Source organism: Engystomops pustulosus, chromosome 10 (genome assembly GCF_040894005.1).
Source record: "Engystomops pustulosus chromosome 10, aEngPut4.maternal, whole genome shotgun sequence".
NCBI lineage: Eukaryota > Metazoa > Chordata > Amphibia > Anura > Leptodactylidae > Engystomops > Engystomops pustulosus.
Window position 1 is genome coordinate 10,717,233 of NC_092420.1, and position 24,443 is coordinate 10,741,675.

The window sequence follows — 24,443 nt, forward strand, 5'->3', positions numbered from 1 at the left end:
GGTACAGATAGTACTGCCTCCCTGTCTCTCCTTGTAAATTATGTAGGTTCAGTTAGTACTGTCTCCCTCTGTAAATTATGCATAATGTTGTGTTTCAGTGTAAGTTATATAGGCATGTAAAGCTCTGTCTTCCTTTCTCTCCATGTAAGAAAACAATGTACAGATAGTACTGTATTCTTGTGAATGATATAGACAGAGTAAGTACTGTCTCATGGTCTCCATTTGTCAATGATGTGGGTACAGATAGTACTTTCTTCCCTGTATCTCCCTCTAATTGATGCAAATACACATAGCAATATCTCCCTGTCATTATCTGTAAATAATGAAGGTACAGATAGTACAACCTCCCTGTTTCTTCCTGATGATGTTGCTATATATGGTTCTTCTTTTAAATGATGTAGGTTTTGATAGTATTGAATCCCTGTCTCTCCCTTAGAATTATGTAGGTCCAGATAGTACTGCTTCTCCTTGTAAATAATTTAAGCTCAGGTAGTGCTGCCTCCTAGTCTCTTCCTGTGAAAGTTCTTAGTACAGTTAGTGCTTTTTCCCCATCTCTTTAGGTAAGTGATTTGGACACAGATAGTACGGTCTCTCCATTAAATTATACAACTTATACTCTCTCGATCTATAAATGATACAGATACATGTAGCACTGCCTCACCTTCCTCCCCTCTAAATGTAAGTTAGTGCAGAGGTAGGTACAGAGGTTTAAAAGGAGGTTTCACTACCTATAGACCCAGATAGTCGGCTGTCTGAGCTGAATACTATAGAAAGTAAGGATAGAAAGGGGGCATGTCTTTTGTAGTTGCCTCCTGCAGGATTCATCACACTGAGCGCCCCCTACTGGTTGTGGCCAATACACAGTTATTTCATCCGAAACTTACAACATTGCCATTACCTAGCAAACTCCTGTATGTATCATGTGCAGTATTTTCCATCCATTGATGTCCAGCAGGTAGAGAGGACCCAGTGGCCGTCACTTTGTAATAAAGATCTATAATAGTCCAGGTCAGTGAGCGACATTGTAGAGATAATAGGCATCATTACACCCAGGGAGACACCTGACCCAATTACTGGCCCTATTTAGACCTGGACCAGATAACGGAGGGGGATTTGGTCCACATACTGTAATAAAGGGACAACTCCTAGATTCTGATTTTATAAGCTATAGCCTTTTTAGAGTGTGGATGACCCAGTTGAAGGTGAGTATACACCCTTTATCTGACAGCTGCATGTCCTGCGGCCCCAGGCTATAATAACTGGAATAATGTCACCGCTGATGTCACTGTGCTGTGCCCTGGGCTCCCTAAGTCAAGTCCTCCAGCAAATTAGTTTTAATATACTGCAGTACCAATTTTTACCACCGGAGGGCGCCAAAGTTCTATTGCTCGCAAACATGTATCAGAACTCTGTGGATGATATAAGAGAGCAGTAGCGGAATATATAAGACATTTATTTACAGGACCGTATGTAAAACAAATGAAAATTTTCTTCTTTTTTTAAAGGAATTCCACCATCAATAACCATTAGGATAAACCGCAGACACTTACTCATAGATCCAGGCTACGTGACTGTGGTAATCTTCTTAAATCTCTTATCAATGGCCTCCTTCCTTCTAAAATCAATGCTAATATGGGGCGGTTTCCAGAGCCCCTCTGTGCTGCAGCTTCACAGGCTGTTACACTGTGCTGGAGTACCTGTGTGCAGGCAGTTCTTTTAGTGCAGTGAGATTATATTAGGCAGAAGGAGGGGGGAAGTGCTGAGAGAGAAGAAGGGGAGACGGTGTAACAGCCTGTGACTCTACAGTACGGAGGGGCTCTGGGAACCGCCTGCGATTGACATAATTTTTAAAGTTGATTTTAGAAGGTAGGAGGCCATGGATTTCAATTGCTTGCTTGGCCATAGCCCTTAAACAAGGGAAACCATAGAGCGTGCTCCATCCTTTTCCTGTGCCCGGTACAGTACGGTGCGTGCCACATATTAGTACTCACCTGTACTGCGGTCGGACGCCATAGGCGATTATGGGGACACCCCCACAACATCCGTGTGAAAGGGGCCTTATAGTTTTTTCTGTGTTTTATGTATATATTCTGTGTGCCCCGATTATGAAGCCATTACCGAGAATATCCAACGCGGCGATTCTTCAAATAAGCCCCAATTATCCTTTTCATTTTCTCATCCTAGATAAATGCTATTGTTCTGTGTTGTCAGCCACAGGCGCTACAATCCAATCTCCCCTGTTATCTCTCCTTCCGCCGGGAGAATCTCTGTATTGTGTTTGCTTTCATGAACCTGAATGAATCTCCTCCATTTGCATTGGGCTCAGACTTCAAATAAGACGGACGTCAACAGCCGAAGCCATTTACATGGAAAATAGCGACGGCGTCTTCTGTTATCGGATGGAAATTGCCGCTTCTGCAGACGAAAACTTGACTCGTTCTTTCTCTTTTAAAGAGCAATCACCCAAAATATAGAAAAAAAAATCTGCAAATTTTGTTCCTTTTGACAAAATGTTAAAAAAGTCCTTTCATCTGATAATCCGGAACTTTTCCAGCAATATTTTGTAACCTATCAGACAGGTCACATCAATGTCAGTGTAAAGATTGTTACCCAGTCTGAATGGTGGTAAAGGTGCTGCACTCTTCACGTCCCATATGACCACTAAATATCTTCAATTCTAAGTTTGGTGACCATGTTGTTTGTCACACAGCTTTCCTAGGACCCAGATATAGCTAAGAAATGGCTGGACTGTGTAGTTCTTACTTGAAATAACAGGAAAATGCTGCTATTGTTTTGTAATAGTTGTTTCAGTACCTCAAGGGCGGAGCATAAACAAAGAGAATTCTTTGTATCAGGCTCCACCCCTGCTGATCTTCTACTTCTATTCTCACATTAGAAACTGCACCTATGCTTTACACATCATGCACAGTCTATGCTTCCAAAATGTCATTTTTTAATAGGGTGCCCATCACCAGGGAAAGCCTTTCTTGCCATATGAGGGGTTATATATGCCCTGAATTATACGCTCAACTGATACCTTGAACATCATTAAAAGGCTTACTACATATGTCCCTTTTCTCTGTGATCCCTTAGAGTCAATCAGCAGAGCCAAGGTGGAGTCATAAGATATAAAAGCCAATCAGCACAGCCGAGGCAGAGTCACATGATATAAAAGCCAATCAGCACAGCCGAGGCAGAGTCACATGATATAAAAGCCAATCAGCAGAGCTGAGGTGGAGTCACATGATATAATTCATGATACATTTTGCGGTCATGTGAACCGTATCCCTTCGGGTTATTCCATTTTCTTTAGTCTTGCAGGTTATATGTAGAACTTAGTATATATAGTCTTATTTTTGTATAATCCCTTTAAGTAAATCCTTAGTAGAAAATGGTTACTGTGGATTTTTCTAGTCAGATGTGATCAATTTTTGTTTCCATCTATTTAAAACTGATGAAATTATTTCAATAAAAAAAGGAGAAATAAATAAAAGTCAGAATCCAGGATAAATATTTATATATTTTTTTATTTTGATGAGCGTTTATTTGATTTCTCAATACTTTAGACTGGCCATATCTTCTACAGCCAAAAAAACCTTCAAAAATGGCGTATCTGAAAAAATATCACAAACAGGTCATGTGACAGGTTATAATAGCCAATCAAATTAGTATCGCTTTGCAATATACAACGTTCCAACGTGTGGACAGTTAACATTTTGGACAACTTAAAACCAAAAAGTTACCTGCATGATAGCCCAGTATTGCAAATGGTCCATGGAAGGTAGCAACGGGCTGACAAGATATGTATAAGCGACTCTCCATCACTAAAAACCACACCAATAGGTCTTAACGTAACTGTATCACATGGATCATGCTCCTTGTTATGTTATAGAGCCGAAGGAGCTGAGCAGATTGATATATAATAGTGTGGAGTGCAAATCTATATAAAGTGTCATATATAGATCTAAATCTATGTTCACTTATGAGTCCGGTGGGCGGGTTCTTCTGATTGACTGCCTTCTCTGGTATAAGACCTCCCCCTGGACTCATATGTTCAAGAACTAAATCAATATATGATGTAATATATCAAATTGTTCAGCTCCTCTGGCTCTATAACATGCTAATGATTATGAGAAGTATAAAGTGTTCAAATAAAATCATTTATACAATTTTTGGGAAGATTCTCTTTTTAAATGGAGGCCTATCCTCAAACTTGGCTGTTTTAATATTATATTTTTCAGCAAAAATAAATATGTTATTATGGCTTAGTGTACGATGATGCGATTTCTTCCGTTCTAACATTGAGTTTCAATTTGACAACATGCTGGTATTGGTCAAGTGGAAAGCTAATCGCTAATGAATAATAGATTGCAACAGTTTCAGGCGATGGAGCTCTAACATACATTATATATATTTCATAATAACAGCATATTCCCATTCATCAAAACTGTCTAACAGAATAATTGGCTTTGTTGCCCATAGCTACCAATCACAGTTCTGCTTTTATATCTTAAAGGGGTGCTCCACTTTCTATAAGTACTTGTCAAAAAGGTTCTTGGATCAATAACGTTCCCTACAACTGCTAGAGCCTCTGTTTTTTATCCTTAATCTGTGTTGAATTTGCCTGCAGCACCCCCACAGGAGAAATTGGGTATTACAAAGTGTCCATAAAGATTAATGGGTTGTTTGACTAGTCCTCCAGCGTGAGAGATGCTCTTTGTGTCTGCTCTCAAATTTGACCATAAGCTAAAAATCCTGAACAGAGGACCCCCCCCGTATTAAAGGAGACTTTCCTTATAGGGTATATAAATGTTGGAGAACCCCTTTAACCACTCTGGATAAGTGAAAGCTGCCCTGTTATTTGCTGGTCTGTGTAACATGTTTCTTTAAGTTACGCATGAATCACTTGGAGGAGATGTTTGATAAATAGGGGTTCTCTGAGACTTCAATCTGATAAGCGTCATAGGGGTGGAGCTTTACTGATTATATTGTCATTGATAGGTCAGTAATACAATATGCCCATAGCATCAGACTTAAAGGGAACCTGTCAGTTAAACTAACCAACACTAATTAAACATGTCTATTATACAGCAATACAACTATCCCTATATTGTTCCTCCCTATGCCTGTAAAATTCCCAGTCCGTTCGTAAATTGATTCACCATCTGTGACCCCTTGTGAGTCCAATCATTGTCTTTCCTTTTAGCTAAGTCCATTATATCCATGTTCTTCCAGCTTCCTCACAGAGACGCTGGCTGTGTGACTAACTGAAGAGAATTCCTGAGGGAGGGGGAATGAGCAAATTGACAGAGATGCTGGCTGTGTGACTCGCTGAAGAGAGTACCTGATGGAGGGGGAATGAGTGAGTTGAAAGAGACGCTTGCTGTGTGGGACTTGCTCAAGAGAAATCAAAACCCTCATTTCCGCTCCCTCAGGAATTCTCTTCAGCAGGTTACACAGCCAGTGTCTCTCTCATTCCTATTTTTTTTTTATTAATCTTTTATGAATAAATATAATTGCTTCCTCGTTACATATGTGCCTATGAGACAAATACAACGTCATATGACATGATATATCCCATTTACAATCATCAGAAGGAAATTCATCATTTACATCACTGGCTAGAATTCTCCCCTATGGCTTCAACCCAAGAAAATAGTATTTTTTTATTTTTACAAAAGATATTGTTAACAAAACATGTCATGGATGGGAATGAATCCAGATCCCGGAACAGGGCTTTTCTTTATAGCTGTATTTCACAGTGTGTGGGTCCAGGCTGTGAGTGAAGCAGTTCCCTCCATCTACCTCAGCAGAAAATCTCAGCACCGGCTCCAACACAAATCAGCAGTCGAATTATACCCCACTGCCCCCATCACCGCACCATTGCCTCTCTATGACTCCTATCATCACCTCCCTGTGATGGAAAGTTGTGGCTTTGATGGACAAAGCGGCACAATTTCTGAAACGCCACCCCTCCTTATGTCCCAATAATGGATTTTAACAATCTCCTGTCAATGACACCTTTCAATACCTTGAAGTGCTGTGTTACATCCCACAATGCATTGCACTTTTCTTTGGTCACGCTCATACCTATATATATTTTTTTTTTTACTAAAATTCTCCTCTTCCTGACATAAAACACACTGGATAAAATAAATAATAAGCTTTATTAATATACTTTTCATATTTCTTTTTTACTTAGTTGTCGCTAAGAAATAATTTGTATGGAAATGATGTAAATGCCCTATAAAATATGTGCTACCTATGACGGCTTCATAAGTGACAGAAACACTTCACAATATGGATTCAGAAATGATTGAAATACCCTTAAAAAGATCCCCAATAACTAAACTCGCAGGTTATATCAGATCAACACTGGTTGCTATGGTCTCTGCGCACCCGGTTACTAGGTAGGCCTTAACGGGGATGGCCACTTTTCTTCATGTTTTTTGTAATGTGTGAGGGGCAGGATATTAGGTAATTTAACAATATAAATCTATAAATAGTTACGCTCCTCTCTCTTGATATGTAAATTAAATGAAATGCGTTTTACCTCAGCAATGAACATTCCTTTCATAAAATGGCGGGAAATGGAGGGTCATGTAATCTCTAACTGTTTATATGTCCTGACAGGACTTTATGATAGCATTCATCAATACAATCTAAAGCTCCTGTATGGTAGAGTGGGCATGGACAGTTAGGATCACATGACCCTCCATTGGCGGCCATTTTATGGACAGATGATGAGGTAAAAAGACATTTCTGAATCAGGGGCTTTCAAGAAAGCAATGCAGAACATATAATAGAATGAACTCGGTCACAATAGATGTAAACTAGTGATTGCCATGGATTCTCCACGTCTAGCTGCTAGGTAGGCCTTACGGAGCACCAGTTACTTAGACACAAAGGGGGCAGCCATTTTGTAATCTGAAAACCTTGACATTACCGAGGCACTCTATGGCAAATATTCACTAGACTTGACTACTCTTCTCACGAGACCAGTTACCAAACGAGAGGCTATGTTCCCATCATGGCTATAGCTCCAGCTCCTGCAATGTCCGCCTCCACTGTGTGTGGTAAGATATTCCCGTTCAGAATCTGGAGCCTTTGTCAGAAGTTACTTGAGACTCTTTGCATTGTTTTTTGCGTTGATTATGGTTTCCTATTGCCATGACAAAAATCCAATTGTGCTTCAACGATCTGACAAAGCGGACAAAACGCGAATGCGACAAGCGGGGAGCGGCAAACCATTCACAATCCAGAACTATCCGCGGCAGCCATCCCCCATTGCTCTACTTCTTCATTGTCTGAATCAAAATAGAAGGTTACACATTGAATGTATTTTTTGTCACTTTTTGTAAATGTTTTTTTTTTTTTTTTTTGTAAGAAAAGTGGAAGAATACATGAATATTATTAGTGGAGATAAAACTTGTGCAAACTAACGCACATCAACTAAAGTGTCCCGAAAGTCAGTCTCAAATATTTTACACCACACCCTATGAATTTTTTTTAAATTTAATAAAAAAAAAAAAAAAACTATACAACTCTAAATTTACACTTCATGGCTGTGGTTAATAATGAATTAAAACCATTTATATTATTTGTATAAAAATACAGGGTTTTTTTTTTTTCTCCATTATAGATATTTTTGTTGTTTTTATGTGTCCTTTTTATTCCTACGGTATAATCGAGCTGCTGATAGATATCCAGTATGATTTATGGAAGGTCAATGCATGCGACGCTACTCACTATTCTCATAAAAATTGCAAGTAGTCCCGTAAAAGTCATGGCAGACTAGGCTAGATTGATGAGGAACTTGCTGCTCCTGGCCCTACATAGAAGAATCACCTGGATTATTCCATCCTGGGACCGGGTGGCCCGAATGGACATGTGGCGAGCCGGCCACGGAGGTAAGATGGCAGTGCTTTTCTTGGATATACTAAAGGGCGATATTGAGTTTGCTCCCGAGAGGCCCTTTCCAATGTACATTTTTGAAAGTAATAAAACGCTTATGTGCTGATATTCCACTGCCATAAGATGCTTCCATATTTCACCAACTCCGAGACCAGACATGGCGTCACTCCTTCACAGCATCTGTCAGGCATCGGTCAGTCCCGTCACTACACTCTAACTTTGCTTTCCTGGCTTTTTTGGGTTCAATCCAAGAATTGTGAATAACAGTTCCGCCGGGAGCCGGATCAACCTGCAACACTGAAACTACCCTCTTTTTCATCTTGTTCTTCAAGACGTTGCGGAACTTCTGCCGAGTGAACGCGTACAAGAGAGGGTGGAAGATGGTTGTGCCATAGGCCATAGTGATAAAACAGATGCGTAACTTCACCAGAAGATCACTGGGCCCCAGACAGAGGATAAGAAGGTTCACAATAGAAATCGGAGCCCAGCAGAGTAAGAAGGTTGTGATTATGATGAGAGACATTCTGAAGACGCGCTTTTGACGTTCTCGACGATCCCGGTGACGTTTGACTGCCCGTCTCAAAGCAATGATGACAGAGACGGAAGCTTGGACCCTCATGGGTGGGTTCTGTATCACCGGAGGTGGTGCCAACCTCTTGGTCTCGCCCATGGTGCTTTGGTCTGAAGCCTTTCTCTTCTTTCTCTTCTTGGTTTTCCGACGTTGGCTTCTCTTAAAATGATTTCCAATCCTGATGTTGAGGGCTTGGAGGATTTTGGAGTAGGTGACCAACATAACGGCCACCGCTGCGAAGAAGATGGGAATCTGAATGACCAAGTGATAGTACATGCCCAGCTCAGTGTGGTACTCGTTGACGCTAACACAGAGCAAAGTCCGATTCTGCCATGTTGCCATGTGATCTGGGTCACCAAAAAACTCCACTTCGAAGAACGGAATGAAGAAAACCATGAGGGACACAAACCAGACGCAGGAGAGAAGCAGCACCATCCTACTTGGAGTAAGGACCCGGTTAGCTGGTCTCACAGAGATGTCATACCTGTCCAAACTGATCACCAAGACGTTGATGGCCGTAGCAATGCTACTAAAAGTGACACATGCCTCGTGGAAGCAACAAACCAAAGCAATGTTCTGCTCCAGTGGGATCAAGATGATGACTATGGTCAGCGGGACACAGATCACACAGATGATGATATCCAGGACATGAAGGTTCATGGTCACCATGTTACTGACAGAGTCCACCAGGTTGGACTGCATACAGTAGAGGACAAGTACTGTCAAGTTGCTGCTAAAACCCAACACAATCTCCAGCATGAGAAAGCTGGTGAGGGACACCTGGAAGCCCAGAGGGTAAGGGAAGTACCAGCCGGCATCTGTGCTGGATCCATCATTAGTTTCCAAGATGGCGTCATACATATCTGTCTCCTTGGCTGACACCATTCTGTCCTCTGCATAGTCCTAGACGTAGGGAATTTCTTCTTTTCGTCTCCCTGTGGAGCAAACAAATGGAAGAACATATTAGATCAATGTAATCACTAATACAAACATAGATTTCTAGTAAATTGTATGACTGAGAAATATTTTTTTGAGAGGAGGCCTAAGTTTCATACAAAACTACTAATACAAGAGAATATTGAGGCAGCCATTTTGTCTTCTATGGTCATGGATAATATGAGGTTCATAGAAGCTACATAAGGCAGACATTTTGTGTTTCAGATCCGATGGTGATTTAGTCTAGATTTATAGTAGCCAATGGACACCAATGAACACTGAAGGAGCCATTTTTTGTGGACCAGTCCCTACGGTGGTGGAAGCTTATTGCTGTAGCTCCACAAAGCTATGGACACTGGTGCAGCATGAGGAAGCCATTTTACTGTATGTTCTCAAACACTCTACATGATAAGATAGCCTCTTAGCTTTGTGTCAGCTATGGATGCCAGTGATAATAAGGCAGACATTTTGTTTGGTAGATCAATCTCCCTTTTTGATGATGCAACCATGGTAGCCATTTTGTTGTTGTATCATCATTCATGAAGATAGTAGTTAATAATACCATAAAACGGGAGGCATCAATTTTGGGTGCTAAATGGTAATGTAGCTTATTACTTTCAGAGAAACTATAGAAGCCAAAGGTCAACATGTCAGCCATTTTGTATTTTGAATGCTGTTACTTCCATGGGACCTAGTGCTGGAAGCCAATGGACAACATGTCAGCCATTTTGTATTTTGGATGCTGTTACTTCCATGGGACCTTGTGCTGGAAGCCAATGGACAGCATGTCAGCCATTTTGTATTTTGGATGCTGTTACTTCCACGGGACCTAGTGCTGGAAGCCAATGGACAACATGTCAGCCATTTTGTATTTTGGATGCTGTTACTTTTTTGGAACCTAGTGCTGGAAGCCAATGGACAACATGTCAGCCATTTTGTATTTTGGATGCTGTTACTTCCATGGGACCTTGTGCTGGAAGCCAATGGACAGCATGTCAGCCATTTTGTATTTTGGATGCTGTTACTTCCATGGGACCTAGTGCTGGAAGCCAATGGACAACATGTCAGCCATTTTGTATTTTGGATGCTGTTACTTTTTTGGAACCTAGTGCTGGAAGCCAATGGACAACATGTCAGCCATTTTGTATTTTGGATGCTGTTACTTCCATGGTACCTAGCGAGCTGTGAGGCGGCCATTTTGTGTTCTGGTTGACTTTTTATAGTAATCACATGACATGAATGCCAGGAAACTTCAAGACAAAAACCTGAAAAAAATCACCATAAACCTGAAGAAAAATTTATCAAATTTTAATTTATTGTGAGATGATGTAGTGATTATTTCTCCAAAACATATCTGATCAAGAAATTATATAGGATTGGGCCTCCATCCGCAAAAATGGAGAGTTGTATACATGCGACTGTATGTAAAGTTGTATAAATTTGATTTTAAGGGATTTTGAGGTTTTTATGTATTTGTATATGATATTAGCAGGACATCTGGCGCCCTGTTCTGTGCAGGTGGTGGGGGGCAGGTATTACACTTAATGCACATAAACAATTCGTGGAGAGTCGATGGCCGCGTGCGCTGGCGCTGGATGTCTTCATTATTGGCGCCACTTTGGATTCAGAACACGACTGGAGCAATCAGCATCGATACGAGATAAATAGACAGTGATCCGGTCTGTGACACTGAGTGAATCATCCCGATGACTCTGATCATACAACCCACTGTGCGCAGTAATGATGGGGCACCAAGGACAAGGGGACATCAAGACCCCTTAAAGGGGAACTCCAGACCCCAATACAATACCATTGATATTAATGTGCTGATAAAATTACAATTTTACACCTAATTTGACAACTCTGCTTGCTGTCAGTGGATTGAAAATCCAATTTTTTCCAAGATTTTAGTTGACCTACACAATGTTGCAAGAGAGATATACAAAAAATACTCCAAGAAGCGTCTGTACTCCAATAATCATCTACAGGGGGCACTAAAAAAACTGCCGTATCCCAGCAAGCAGAGCTCTTGAAAATACTTAGGAATCCTAATATCAACTAATGTGGTAGAATTTGTCATGATTTGAGAGTTTTCTCCATTGTTATTGGATGTTGATTGTTAAGGTTATAATCCCTATAGAAACCAGCACACAGAGGGTAGGGGGCTCCTTTAATTCCACCGCCCTTGATATTTTGCAGCGCCGCTCTCCTGGGCTTTCAGGACTCCATTATTATCTTCCAGGTGACCCGGGGTTAGGCCACATCTATAGAAAGTGTGAATTAATTTAAATGAGATTGATTTTCTTTACTGACCTTTGTGCCGTCAGGAGAATCTGCTCCAATTTACATAATGCATCTATTTATGTACGTGCACAGGGATGACGCCACCGCGACACTGCCGTCCATTCATTGTGGTACTTACCTCTGTATATCATCTATCCATCTCATATTTATCCAGCTCTCTCTCATATCTATCTATCTATCTATCTATCTATCTATCTATCTATCTATCTATCTATCTATCTATCTCATATCTATCTATCTCATATCTATCTATCTATCTAATATCTATCTATCTATCTATCTATCTATCTATCTATCTATCTATCTATCTATCTCATATCTATCTATCTATCTCCTACCTGTTATCTATCTATCTATCTATCTATCTCCTATCTATCTATCTATCTATCTATCTATCTATCTATCTATCTCATATCTATCTCATATCTATCTATCTATCTATCTAATATCTATCTATCTATCTATCTATCTATCTATCTATCTATCTATCTCATATCTATCTATCTATCTCCTACCTGTTATCTATCTATCTATCTATCTATCTATCTATCTATCTATCTCCTATCTATCTATCTATCTATCTATCTATCTATCTATCTATCTATCTATCTATCTCCTATCTATCTATCTCCTATCTATCTATCTCCTATCTATCTATCTATCTATCTATCTATCTATCTATCTATCTATCTATCTCCTATCTATCTATCTATCTATCTATCTCATATCTATCTATCTATCTATCTATCTATCTATCTATCTATCTATCCATCTTCAAAAGGATACTTTTGAAGGTCCGTTGCCTGGTCCTTATTGAGCTTGCACCCACCATTTTGGACTATTGTTTGTGCTGCTGGATTTCTTCCCATTGTATCTATCTCATATCTATCTATCTACAAATTGGAAAAAGCGAGCAGCACTCCAAAAGTAGAATACAAAAGTTGGTGATCTTTATTGAGGCAAGTGGCAACGTTTCGGTGTTGGACACCTTTTTCAAGCAATTTGACAAGTGAACCACACAGGGTATATAAAGGAAACATGGGGGGTCATTTACTAAGGGCCCGATTCGCGTTTTCCCGACGTGATACCTGAATATTTCCAATTTGCGCCGATTTTTCCTGAATTGCCCCGGGATTTTGGCGCACGCGATCGGATTGTGGCGCATCGGCGCCGGCATGCGCGCGACGGAAATCGGGGGCGTGGCCGAGCGGAAACCCGACGGATTCGGAAAAACCGCTGCATTTAAAAACCGAAAAAGTGTCGCTTGGTGCATTCCGGCGCGATGAGATGACTTTCAGCGCAGCAGCGCCACCTGGTGGACGGCGGAAGAACTGCTTTCATAAATCCCGGCCGGACCCGAATCCAGAGCAGAGAACGCGCCGCTGGATCGCGAATGGACCGGGGAAGTAAATCTGCCCCATGGTGTGCAATGCAGATAAGGGGGTGTGTCCTTAAAGTGCAGGTGCAGTTAAGATCATGAACATACATTGTTATTTCATCATAAAATTCATATACAATAAAGTGCATAAGTAATACAAATGTATATAAACATCCCCATATGTTATACATACAATAATAGTGCATCATAATTAGAACAAAGTGCAAGTGTTGTGCTACTGAGTGTACACAAAAGGGTTAAAATTACCCAGTATACTTGTGGGAGAGATCACCCGGGGTGGAAGTGTTGATTTCACCTATGATTGGATATCTGCGTCAAGATCACACCCCACGTGCGCAAAAAAAGGAGCGCATGCGCAGAAGTGACTGTGGGCACGCCAAAAAGTATTGATGTTCGGCAAGTGCCAAACAAAAAATTTTTGCAGTGTCTTGCAACATTAAGACCGTTTGGCTTTAACGTATTGAGGCGAAAAATCCATTCAAGTTCCTTTTTCCTTAAAATCTTTGCCCTATTACCACCTCGTCTGAAGGGGGGGGTACACCTGGGACTTTAAAACCCGGTTCACACAGCACCGATATACAATCAGAAAAGGCAAACTCGACCTTCCAGTCTCAAGACATGTGATAATGCAAATATATTGTACTAATTTTTGTCTGTTTTTCATTATTTTAGATTTTTCGCGGATTCCCAGTATCCGTGAACATCCTGAAAACAATTATTTAATGGAGGACATTGCTCCGCGTGGAAGTCTTTTTTTCTCACCATGTTTCCGCACATATGTAATGATTTCTTTACTTTTACACAGATGTCCGGTGACAAGTATTTGAATGTCACATCATATGGCTACTGTAACTTTAAGTGTCCAATTTATATTCTTCTGGGCCCATTTTCAATACTTTTTGTCAGACGGGTGGCGTTAGTGCTCCTCTGTGGGTGCTGTGATCATTATATATGCTCCATCACTCATGGGGTGAGCACTGCCACTATTAGGGGATATACTTATATAGAGTCCCCCTGACATTTACTCTCACTAGTGCTATATGCACAATATATTTCAGACCCAGTGTATATATACTCTGCATTTTGGTGCTGAGATATTTTTCGGACACCTTTTGGGTGCATTTCTATTAACCGCCTTTACCCCGTGTTGCTGGGGAGGCGACGATACCACTAGCAGCTGTATAGACTGCTAGAGGACCAACACCGTGGTACCTCACGGATCTCAATACAAGTACTCCTCAAACATTGTCACGGACATTCTGTTGTTCATTCATATTTCTTTTTTTATTTATTCATTTCTTTTTTATTCATTTTTTGTTAACACAAACATTTGTAAACAAAGCTGTAAACATTTTGTAAAAATTGCAAACATTTTTTGTTTGGCACTTGCCGAACATCAATACTTTTTGGCGTGCCCACAGTCACTTCTGCGCATGCGCTCCTTTTTTGGCGCACGTGGGGTGTGATCTTGACGCAGATATCCAATCATAGGTGAAATCAACACTTCCACCCCGGGTGATCTCTCCCACAAGTATACTGGGTAATTTTAACCCTTTTGTGTACACTCAGTAGCACAACACTTGCACTTTGTTCTAATTATGATGCACTATTATTGTATGTATAACATATGGGGATGTTTATATACATTTGTATTACTTATGCACTTTATTGTATATGAATTTTATGATGAAATAACAATGTATGTTCATGATCTTAACTGCACCTGCACTTTAAGGACACACCCCCTTATCTGCATTGCACACCATGTTTCCTTTATATACCCTGTGTGGTTCACTTGTCAAATTGCTTGAAAAAGGTGTCCAACACCGAAACGTTGCCACATTTTGTATCTGTGTAAGGACCAAGCCAGGACCATGGCGGGCTCTGCACCCCCCCTCCTATCTATCATCTATCTATCTATCATCTATCTCATATCTATCTATCTATCTATCTATCTATCTATCTATCTATCTATCTATCTATCTATCTATCTCCTATCTATCTATCTATCTATCTATCTATCTATCTATCTATCTATCGCCTATCTATCTATCTATCTATCTCTCATATCTATCTCTCTCATATCTATCTATCTATCTATCTATCTATCTCATATCTATCTATCTCATATCTATCTATCCATCTCATATCTATCTCATATCTATCTCATATCTATCTATCTATCTCATATCTATCTCATATCTATCTATCCATCTCATATCTATCTATCTATCTCATATCTATCTATCTATCTATCTCATATCTATCTATCTATCTATCTCATATCTATCTCATATCTATCTCATATCTATCTATCTATATATCTATCTATCTCATATCTATCTATCTCATATCTATCTATCTATCTATCTATCTATCTCATATCTATCTATCTCATATATATCTTCTTCCTATGTATCTATCTATGCATCTGTATTCTATGGCTACCTATCAATCTTTATTCTATCTTATCTATCCTTGTATATTGTTTATTGCCTCTGATTTTGGTTGAGATGTCAGCCACAAGCATCTTATTTTTAACGTGTCTATGTTAGGCCTTTCCGATCCAATCCATCAATCTATGTATATCGGTCTATTCATCTATATTTTATCTAGTCTATCTGATTTCTGTTTATCCACTTATCTGCTGGTGGTCACACATGCTCAGTTGCTCTCTCCATAGCCAGGTGTGCGTATAGTGATCATCTGCACACTGCAGGGCAGCTTCTAGGATTAGCTTCTTGTCCTGCTTGTCAGGACAGGAGCAGAGCCCCAGTAGTGAATGGTATTATAGTGGAGTAGGTTGGAGTTGTACACGTTCAGCTGCCAGCAGGTGAAGGAGACTTACTTTTCCATAAGCTGCTATCATCAACTTAAAGAATGCAAATAGTGAGAAGTTTTTGTATTATAGATACACTGGTAAGCAACTATTTACAGCTTTTCTTCTATAGTGACTAAATATATTGTGTGGTTGTCTGTACTGGGTGACACTTTTTTTTGACCATTTACATCTATAATTTTTTTCCACCCAAAGTATTTTGCGGTATTTTCAGTTTTCTAGTTCGTTCTGTAGTCAGGTTAGTCGCCCTGTGTCCAGCAGATGGCAGTAGGTGTCAGCCTCTGGTGGAGCGTGCGGCGAATATTTCCACATCCGAAATCTCGCCTGGTGTCACAAATCTGCAGATTTAATGAACACGACAGAAGGAAACAACGGGGTCTCCATATACACCCCAGGACCATAACACAGAAACCCCCCCTCACATTATGACCTGATCACTAGTACAGGGGTCTCCAGATACACCCCAGAACCATAGCATGGACCCCCTGTCCTTCCATTATGACCCGATCACTAGTACAGGGGTCTCCAGATACACCCCAGAACCATAGCACGGACCCCCTCTCCTTCCATTATGACCTGGTCACTAGTATAGGGGTCTCCAGATACACCCCAGAACCATAGCATGGACCCGCTCTCCATCCATTATGACCTGGTCGCTAGTATAGGGGTCTTCAAGACCAGGACCATAGCACAGACCCCGTCCCTTTCCATTATGACCTGGTCTCTAGGATAGGGGTTTCCACATACAACCCAGAACCATAGTACAGACCCTCTTCACTAGTTTTGGGGTCTTCGGAAGCACTCCAGAACCATAGCACGGACCCCCTCCACTTCCATATGACCTGGTCATTAGTATTGGGGTCTCCAGATACACTCCAGAACCATAGTATGGACCCCCTCCACTTCCATATGACCTGGTCACTAGTATATGGGTCTCCGGATACACTCCAGAACCATAGCACGGACCCCCTCCACTTCCATATGACCTGGTCATTAGTATTGGGGACTCCAGATACACTCCAGAACCATAGTACGGCCCCCCTCCACTTCCATATGACCTGGTCACTAGTATAGGGGTCTCCAGATACACTCCAGAACCATAGTACGGACCCCCTCCACTTCCATTATGACTTGGTCATTAGTATTGGGGTTTCCAGATACACTCCAGAACTATACCACGGACCCTCTCCACTTCCATTATTACTTAATCATTAGTATTGGGACCTCCGGATAAACTCCAGAACTGTAGCACGGACCCTCTCCACTTCCATATGAGCTGGTCATTAGTATTGGGGTCTCTGGATACACTCCAGAACCATAGCACTGACCCCCTCCACTTCTATTATGACCTGTTCACTAGTATAGGGGTCTCCGGATACACTCCAGAACGATAGCACTGACCCCCTCCACTTCCATTATGACTTGGTCACTAGTATAGGGGGTCACCATATACATCCCACAACCATAGCACGGCCCCCCCTCTATTTCCATTATGTCTTGGTCACTAGTATAGTATGGGAAGCCCAGACCCCCTCCCATATGACCTGGTCACTAGTACAGGCGCTGATGCATCAGGGCAATATAACAATTCTCAGAAATACTTTGAACCCCTCAGGTCTCTTCTATTTGAACACATCTAATGCATGGGAGCCCCGCAGGTCTGAATCTGTCAGAAAGTGAAGGAAGAACGTCTTCAGAAATCCTTCATCTCCTCCGTGAAGCGATTGGAAGTGACAGCTTGAGAGGTTTGGAGTGCAGTAAGGTATAAGAAGAGGGCGAGGTGGGGCGTCCCGGGCGAGCGCAGCGACTGCATCAGATCCCAATGACGCTATTTACCTATACTAAACCTATAGCGAACTAGATATAAAACATGCCGCCATATACTGCACATTATATATAACTGCTCTATATAATGTACACAAATAATCACATCATATACAATGCACACATATTATCATCAAGTGAATACCGCCATACAGCAGGACATTAATAATAACTAAATACCATACTAAACACCGCCATACAGCAGGACATTAATAATAACTAAATACCATACTAAACACCGCCAAACAGCAGTACATCAATAATAACAACATATACCAAAATAATACCACCATACAGCAGTACATCGATAATAACCCCATACCGTACTAAATACCGCCAACCAGCAGTATATCAATAATAACAACATATACCAAAATAATACTGCCACACAACAGTACACCAATAATAACCACATACCGTACGAAATACTGCCATACAGAAGTACATCAATAATAACCACATACTATCCAAAATACCGCCATACAGCAGGATAATAATAACCACTTACTAGACAAAATATCGTCATACAGATGTACATTAATAGTAACCGCATACTAAGCAAAAAACCGCTATACAGCAGTACATCATTAATAACAGCATACCATACCATATAACACCACAATACAGCAGGAGATCAATAAAAACATCATAAAACCAAAATGTTACCGCCACATAATGACCTTATATTACTATCTATATAGTGACTATATAGTGAATTCTACCTCCATACAGTGTTTAAATATTACAGAGATCAATCCTATATAACTTATATTATCACGACGAAGTGATGGAATATTATCAGTATTACCACCGAACCGCTATATAACGCCCAAAGAATGCCACCATAACATGATATAATATGACCTGGACACAATGGCGACCCCTATAGCTAGGCCTCAGTACCTCCCACATGGGGCTAAGGTTCGGGCACCATCTTGATTATTGCGGCTCTGCTATATCTATGACATGGGAGCCTCCGCCATGTTGGGTACAGATCGTCAGTATGCAGTTATCTTCCTGCCTGCCCCCCGCCGTGGAGGGGCCTGAGGGGCTATCAGGTCTATTTCAGACTCTGCTTGTGCTCACAATATGGCGGTTTCCGCTCTGTCTACATCTCGTGTTGTCACGGAGTTGATATTTTCTCTGACAGCCGTTATTACACGCAGGGTTTTTGGAGACTTGACTACCCCGAGGCACAAGAAATGAGACTCGGCGTGTAAACCGTGCGCTGTCTCACAGAGTATTGATGTCTTTGTATTAGGAGTCTTGTCTTTTGGCTACAGACTATTCCCTATCAGCTCTTTTATTGAGAACCGTCCTGTGGGCAGCGAGGGAGACATGACGGGAGTGCTGTGGTGTTCGTCGCTTGCCTTAACGAAAATCTACCACATGGATGCGTTGCTACTAAACCAAGTACACGTACACGCTGGCGTGTGCCTCCTGAAACAGGATCCGTTCTTCTCTTCGCTTCCATAGACTTAGTTTTTGATAAAAACGTCTTTTATATGTATGCAAATGAGCCTCAGGGGCACCCGAGCCCCTTCTGGCTCTGTCGTCTGCTATTTATTCACACCTCAACTTGGCATTTCTGCCTGTCTCCTCCAACCGAATGGAAGTGGCAAATGGAGGTGGGAATAATTAACAGGTGAAGAAACCAGAAAGGGCTCCTGTGACACAGATAGGTGCCCCTGAGACTCATTTGCATACACATAAAAGACATTTTTATGAAAAGCTAAGCCTTTAGAAGCAAATGCTGTTGTGAGGTGGCACACGCCAGTATGTAAATGTGCTTAGTGTAGGAGCAACGCATCCATGTGGTAAATTTCCTTTAAATGCTAATTTCACTCTCTTAAAGGGGTCATCCATATTAGATGATCCTCATCTAGAGGGGAATATGGCTGAGAACATCTCTCTATTTTACTCTGGGGGATCAAATGTGTTTTTTTCATGACGTCGGGGCGATCCGACCATTTGAAACCTTTCATCATTAAAAAAAAAAGCTGTATATTTTATCTGAGAGGACACAACATTTGGGAGTACCACATAGCTCTCTGTCATGCGGGATTCTGTCAGGATTACATGTGGCCAAGATTCGGATAAAATGAGGTTCCCTTTGATGAATTTGGTGATTTGGTTAGATCTTTATAACCGAAATTGGAAAGTGACATTGCTGTCCTCAGGATGTCTCAGTACTGCAGCCTCAGGCTTTCGGCCTGTATCTTCTAGTGCTTATATCTCAGTATAGATATAACATATTCAGGAGCAGCCTTCAGATTTTCCATTTAGGCTGAAGGATCTCTCCTTACAGATGTGATAGAGTCCTCACTGATGAAACTTTATAATGACTTTTAGGCTAATGGCCAATGTTTTCTTTGTTAATCCCTCAGATTATGAGGTAACACTTTCCATTCAGTGATTTGCTTCCTCCGGAGACCTCTGTGATCCCCGTTCTGGTGATGAGCCGTCTCTATGGACATCACGATGAGAGAAATCTTCCAGGAATGGGATGTAACATTATATGCCGAACATTACAGCTTTTTCCGGTATTTATGGGAGATGATCTATATATTGGAGAGGCAATCTCCGTCATCACAGGATCAATTCCAAGATCTGGCGTCCGTAGAGCGTCACGTTGGAATATTATACAATTTACCCTTCATCATAGATCATTGCAATTTTATACATGGCCATGTTTTCATCATGATTATCTTTCAGGAGAAATGGCCCCATATCACCACTGCAACACTCACTTAAAGGGGTTGTCTCAGATTCAGCACTAAATCTAGGTATGGGGATACTAAAATGTTTATGGCATTTGCCAAATGTTCTAAATTTGTTGGTACAGTCCCTAATTTCCATAGACAGTCTCGGCAGAAATTCCTTGCCCTAAAAGGGGGCGGAACCCATCCCCTAAGTGATATGGGGGTATATAGCTAATACATGTGTCATACAGATATCTTGATTTTAACAAGCAGGTAATAATGCTAGGTTTGGGCATTGTCATATTTGTCACAGGCTGCCACCACTAGGGGCAGATTCATACAGTTCCTATTGAACAATATAAATTGAGATGCAATTAGCTCCCCCTAGTGGCGGCTGCAGACCTACAGACTTTTATTACATATCAAATCACAAAAAAAGAACCCTCTTAACAGATATTTCAAGAAACCTGTTTAGCTCTAAAATGGCAAATTTTCTCTAAATCTGATAAAATATCGGCTTGTCCCCTAAAAGGGTTGGGGTTTGTGTGAATGCTGCCTAAAAGTGGGTATTCCAGGACAAGGTTGCAGGTGGTGATTCTTACTTCTGCCATTTGGTGGGTATGGTCTTGCTGGGAACATTATGCTATCTCTGTACACGCTGTGTGGTGTAGGCAGAGTAGTAGTCTAGTAGAGTAGTAGTAGTAGTAGTAGTAGTAGTTAGTAGAGTGTAGTCAGCTGGTTACACCCGTGTTGGTTAAAGGACTGTTTGCAGGCTTTTCTTTTTTTTTTGCAGCTCAATAAGATAAAAGCCATGCATAATTCAGAGCATGTAATACAATGAATTTACAATGAGAACCGTGACCCTTAAAATCAAGGCGGCTGTAATGTTCTGTATTCTCCCCGAGTTACAGCCTTCCAAAATAAGAACAAACCAATCAAAAGAAAATGTAGCACTTGACCTTAGACCTGGTGTAACAGAGACGTCCCTGCACATAAAATGTCATTAGATGGTTTAAGGCCAGACACATATTACACAGATTACATGCGGCACAAGTCTTCACCCTATCCCCAAATAACATAGGTGAGGGGGTCGGCTTATTACCTAGGATGTATATGAGCCCCTACTTGTGGACAGGTGGATTTGTAAGGAACAGGAGTGAATTGGAGGCAGAATGGATAGTTATATCGGGTCTTACAAGAGGCACCTGGCTTGGTGGTTACAGAAAGTCTCTCTAAGGGTTCCTGGTACAGGGAGGCCAGCACTAAAATTTGCAAATGTGACAAATCGGCAAGTGTTACATGCTAGTTTGTTCGCAGAAGTTCTTGAAGATTTCAGTTTATTGGACAGATTTTGGCACAGTCAGCAATGTTGCTGGACATTTAATGATCACAGCTTTCCATCCTATATTCATCAGTAGATGGTACTTTGGAAAACCCCTTAGATGCCAGGGCAGCAAAAAAAACTAAATGTACTTACCCTGTTCTGTATAATGTACTTACGCACCTGGTTCCGGTGTCTTCTGGTACTTCTAGTCCTTACCACCTGCACCCACCCAGAAGTTCCAAGGGGTCATAGGACCTGCTTCAACCAATGGGGACCAATGTGGACTCCTTGGTAAACGAGGCATCACATCCTCTGATGTCACGTGAATCGAGGAGGCCGAAGAACAGGATCCCCCAACACTTCTGGCAGGGTGCAGATACTTAAGGCAAGAAGAACCAGCATGGGCTAGGAACCCCGAACCTCAGCGGATACATATATTTTTGGTTATATTACCACCCCAACCAGATTTCTAGGAAAACCCCATTAATAATAAAACAGTATGCAGTAAGCTCCCCCTAGTGGTGGCTTCAACCAGCTAGAAATGTATAATTTATTCCTGCATCTATGCTTGTATCAGACAAATTGAGATTTAGAGGCTCTAAAGCTACATGAAAAAATGAATCAGCGCAGAACCTGATATAATATCAACATTTGATCAACATGATTTCAAATGATAAGACTCTGCCCGGGTTGATGTCTCCTCCTTGGTGGATGCGTCATGGTGTGGTCTTCTGGATTTGCCAGATTTTGGGTCATTGTGTACACATTTGCTGTGTATGTATTTGCAGATGCCTCTACGGTGGAAATCTGGGCAACGCGGCTGATTGGTATTCACATGCACAATCCCAGTCTCCGCAGGCCGTCGAGCAGATATTGTGCGCCGTGCTAGTAATTTCATTTCTGATGACTGATCCAACAGGATGTCATCGTTGAGGAACTCTTGTCTGTGACTGTTCAGAAACAACTGATAAATCAGCCGCGCATGAGGTATCCAAAATAATAGGTCTCCTCCAGGAACAAGTCCATGATGAAGGCCTTCCAGATATGGATATATACCTAACCAAAGGCTCTTCAGGGAGGACCACCTGGCCACCACAGATGGTCACTGGGTCAATGGTGAATTGGCCACTACGCTATGAGATCCTCCACATCTACAGTCTTTAGAGCTGTCAGGAAAGACTAGACTTTATAGATCTTCATTGGGTGAACAGTAGTGGCCAATTTGCCAATGAGTGACCGGGGATGACTATTAATCCCACTGGATTGTCCTATATGACCATTTTGTTCCAAACCACTAAAGCCTCCAGAGATCAATGCTCATTCAGTAGAGGTCAACACAGCTGTTAAACTCAATGGAGCAGATTTACTTACCCGGTCCATTCGCGATCCAGCGGCGCGTTCTCTGCGCTGGATTCGGGTCCGGCCGGGATTTATTAAGGTAGTTCCTCCGCCGTCCACCAGGTGGCGCTGCTGCGCTGAAAAGCATCGGAACGCGCTGGAATACACCGAGCCGGGCTGAGTGAAGGTAAGTGCAAGCTCCGCGACAGATTTTTTTTTTTAAATGCGGCGGTTTTTCCGAATCCGTCGGGTTTTCGTTCGGCCACGCCCCCGATTTCCGTCGCGTGCATGCCAGCGCCGATGCGCCACAATCCGATCGCATGCGCCAAAATCCCAGGCAATTTAGGGGAAATCGGCGCAAATCGGAAATAGTCGGGTAACACGTCGGGAAAACTCAAATCGGGCCCTTAGTAAATGACCCCCATTGGATCACCATGAATGATCGGTGGATTACTAACCATTAGATGACCAGAGTACTGAATCGGTCATTCGATCAGTGGCAAACCTCACATGGGTCAACAGCAAAAAACGGATTCGCCATGATATGACACTATATTGTTTTATGTGGGCTGGTCTGGCGTAGACAGCCTGGCACCGCCCACCTGACATTAGAGGGGCAAATTAGCATATTGGGTGCCAAAACTAAAACCCCTGATTGCTCAGGAGTGGTAAGGGCTACAGAAAAAATTCCAACAGTGTGGATCACCATCTATGGCAATCACTGGCTAGAGGACTTCTTTAATCCGGGTCATTCATGCAGAGTGCCAGCTGTTGGATATAGTGTATATATATGGATTAAATATGATATTAACCCTAAAATGTATGTGAGTGGTGGCAGTAATTTTGGAGAACTAGCCGGATGCAGAGGATGGGCGCCTTCTGTACACAGAAAATAGGCCATCTGACTGCTGTAGCCTTCTAAATGCCGAGTGTTGGGAATCTCAGGAGCAAGTTAGGACATTTGACAGATCCATTCTGCTCGACCTGCCTTGCAGTTCAGATCGGCATGCTGCTCAGCTCTCCTCTGCATTTCTGGCTGGTTCACTGCTCAGAGATGGATAAATATTGTGTCCACATCGCTCCGCAAACACGAACGGGGGTTTAACAAGTGATTCTTAAAGGGGACATCTATAGGGTGGGATCAGTGCACATCAGAAAAACATGCCTTGCCAACATGGAAACTGCTTGCACATGTATGTATGAAGTGTCTGCGCTAGTATAGCACATAAAGGGGCGTCCGTTTATTACTGTGACTCAACAGAAATGTGGAGCACGCCCATCAAACTGGGTGC

At 41.7% G+C, this 24,443-nt stretch overlaps 1 protein-coding gene across 1 annotated transcript in view; it reads right to left on the reverse strand.

The window, feature by feature from the left end:
• Positions 1 to 3,500: 3,500 nt before the first annotated feature.
• Positions 3,501 to 24,443, reverse strand: part of LOC140103720 (G-protein coupled receptor 22-like) — a 142,476-nt gene continuing 121,533 nt past the window's right edge. Inside the window, exon 3 of the mRNA XM_072126931.1 lies at positions 3,501 to 9,420. Coding sequence (XP_071983032.1) covers positions 8,078 to 9,370 — 1,293 coding nt within the window. The 5' untranslated portion in view covers positions 9,371 to 9,420 and the 3' untranslated portion in view covers positions 3,501 to 8,077. The remainder of the gene's footprint in view (positions 9,421 to 24,443) is intronic.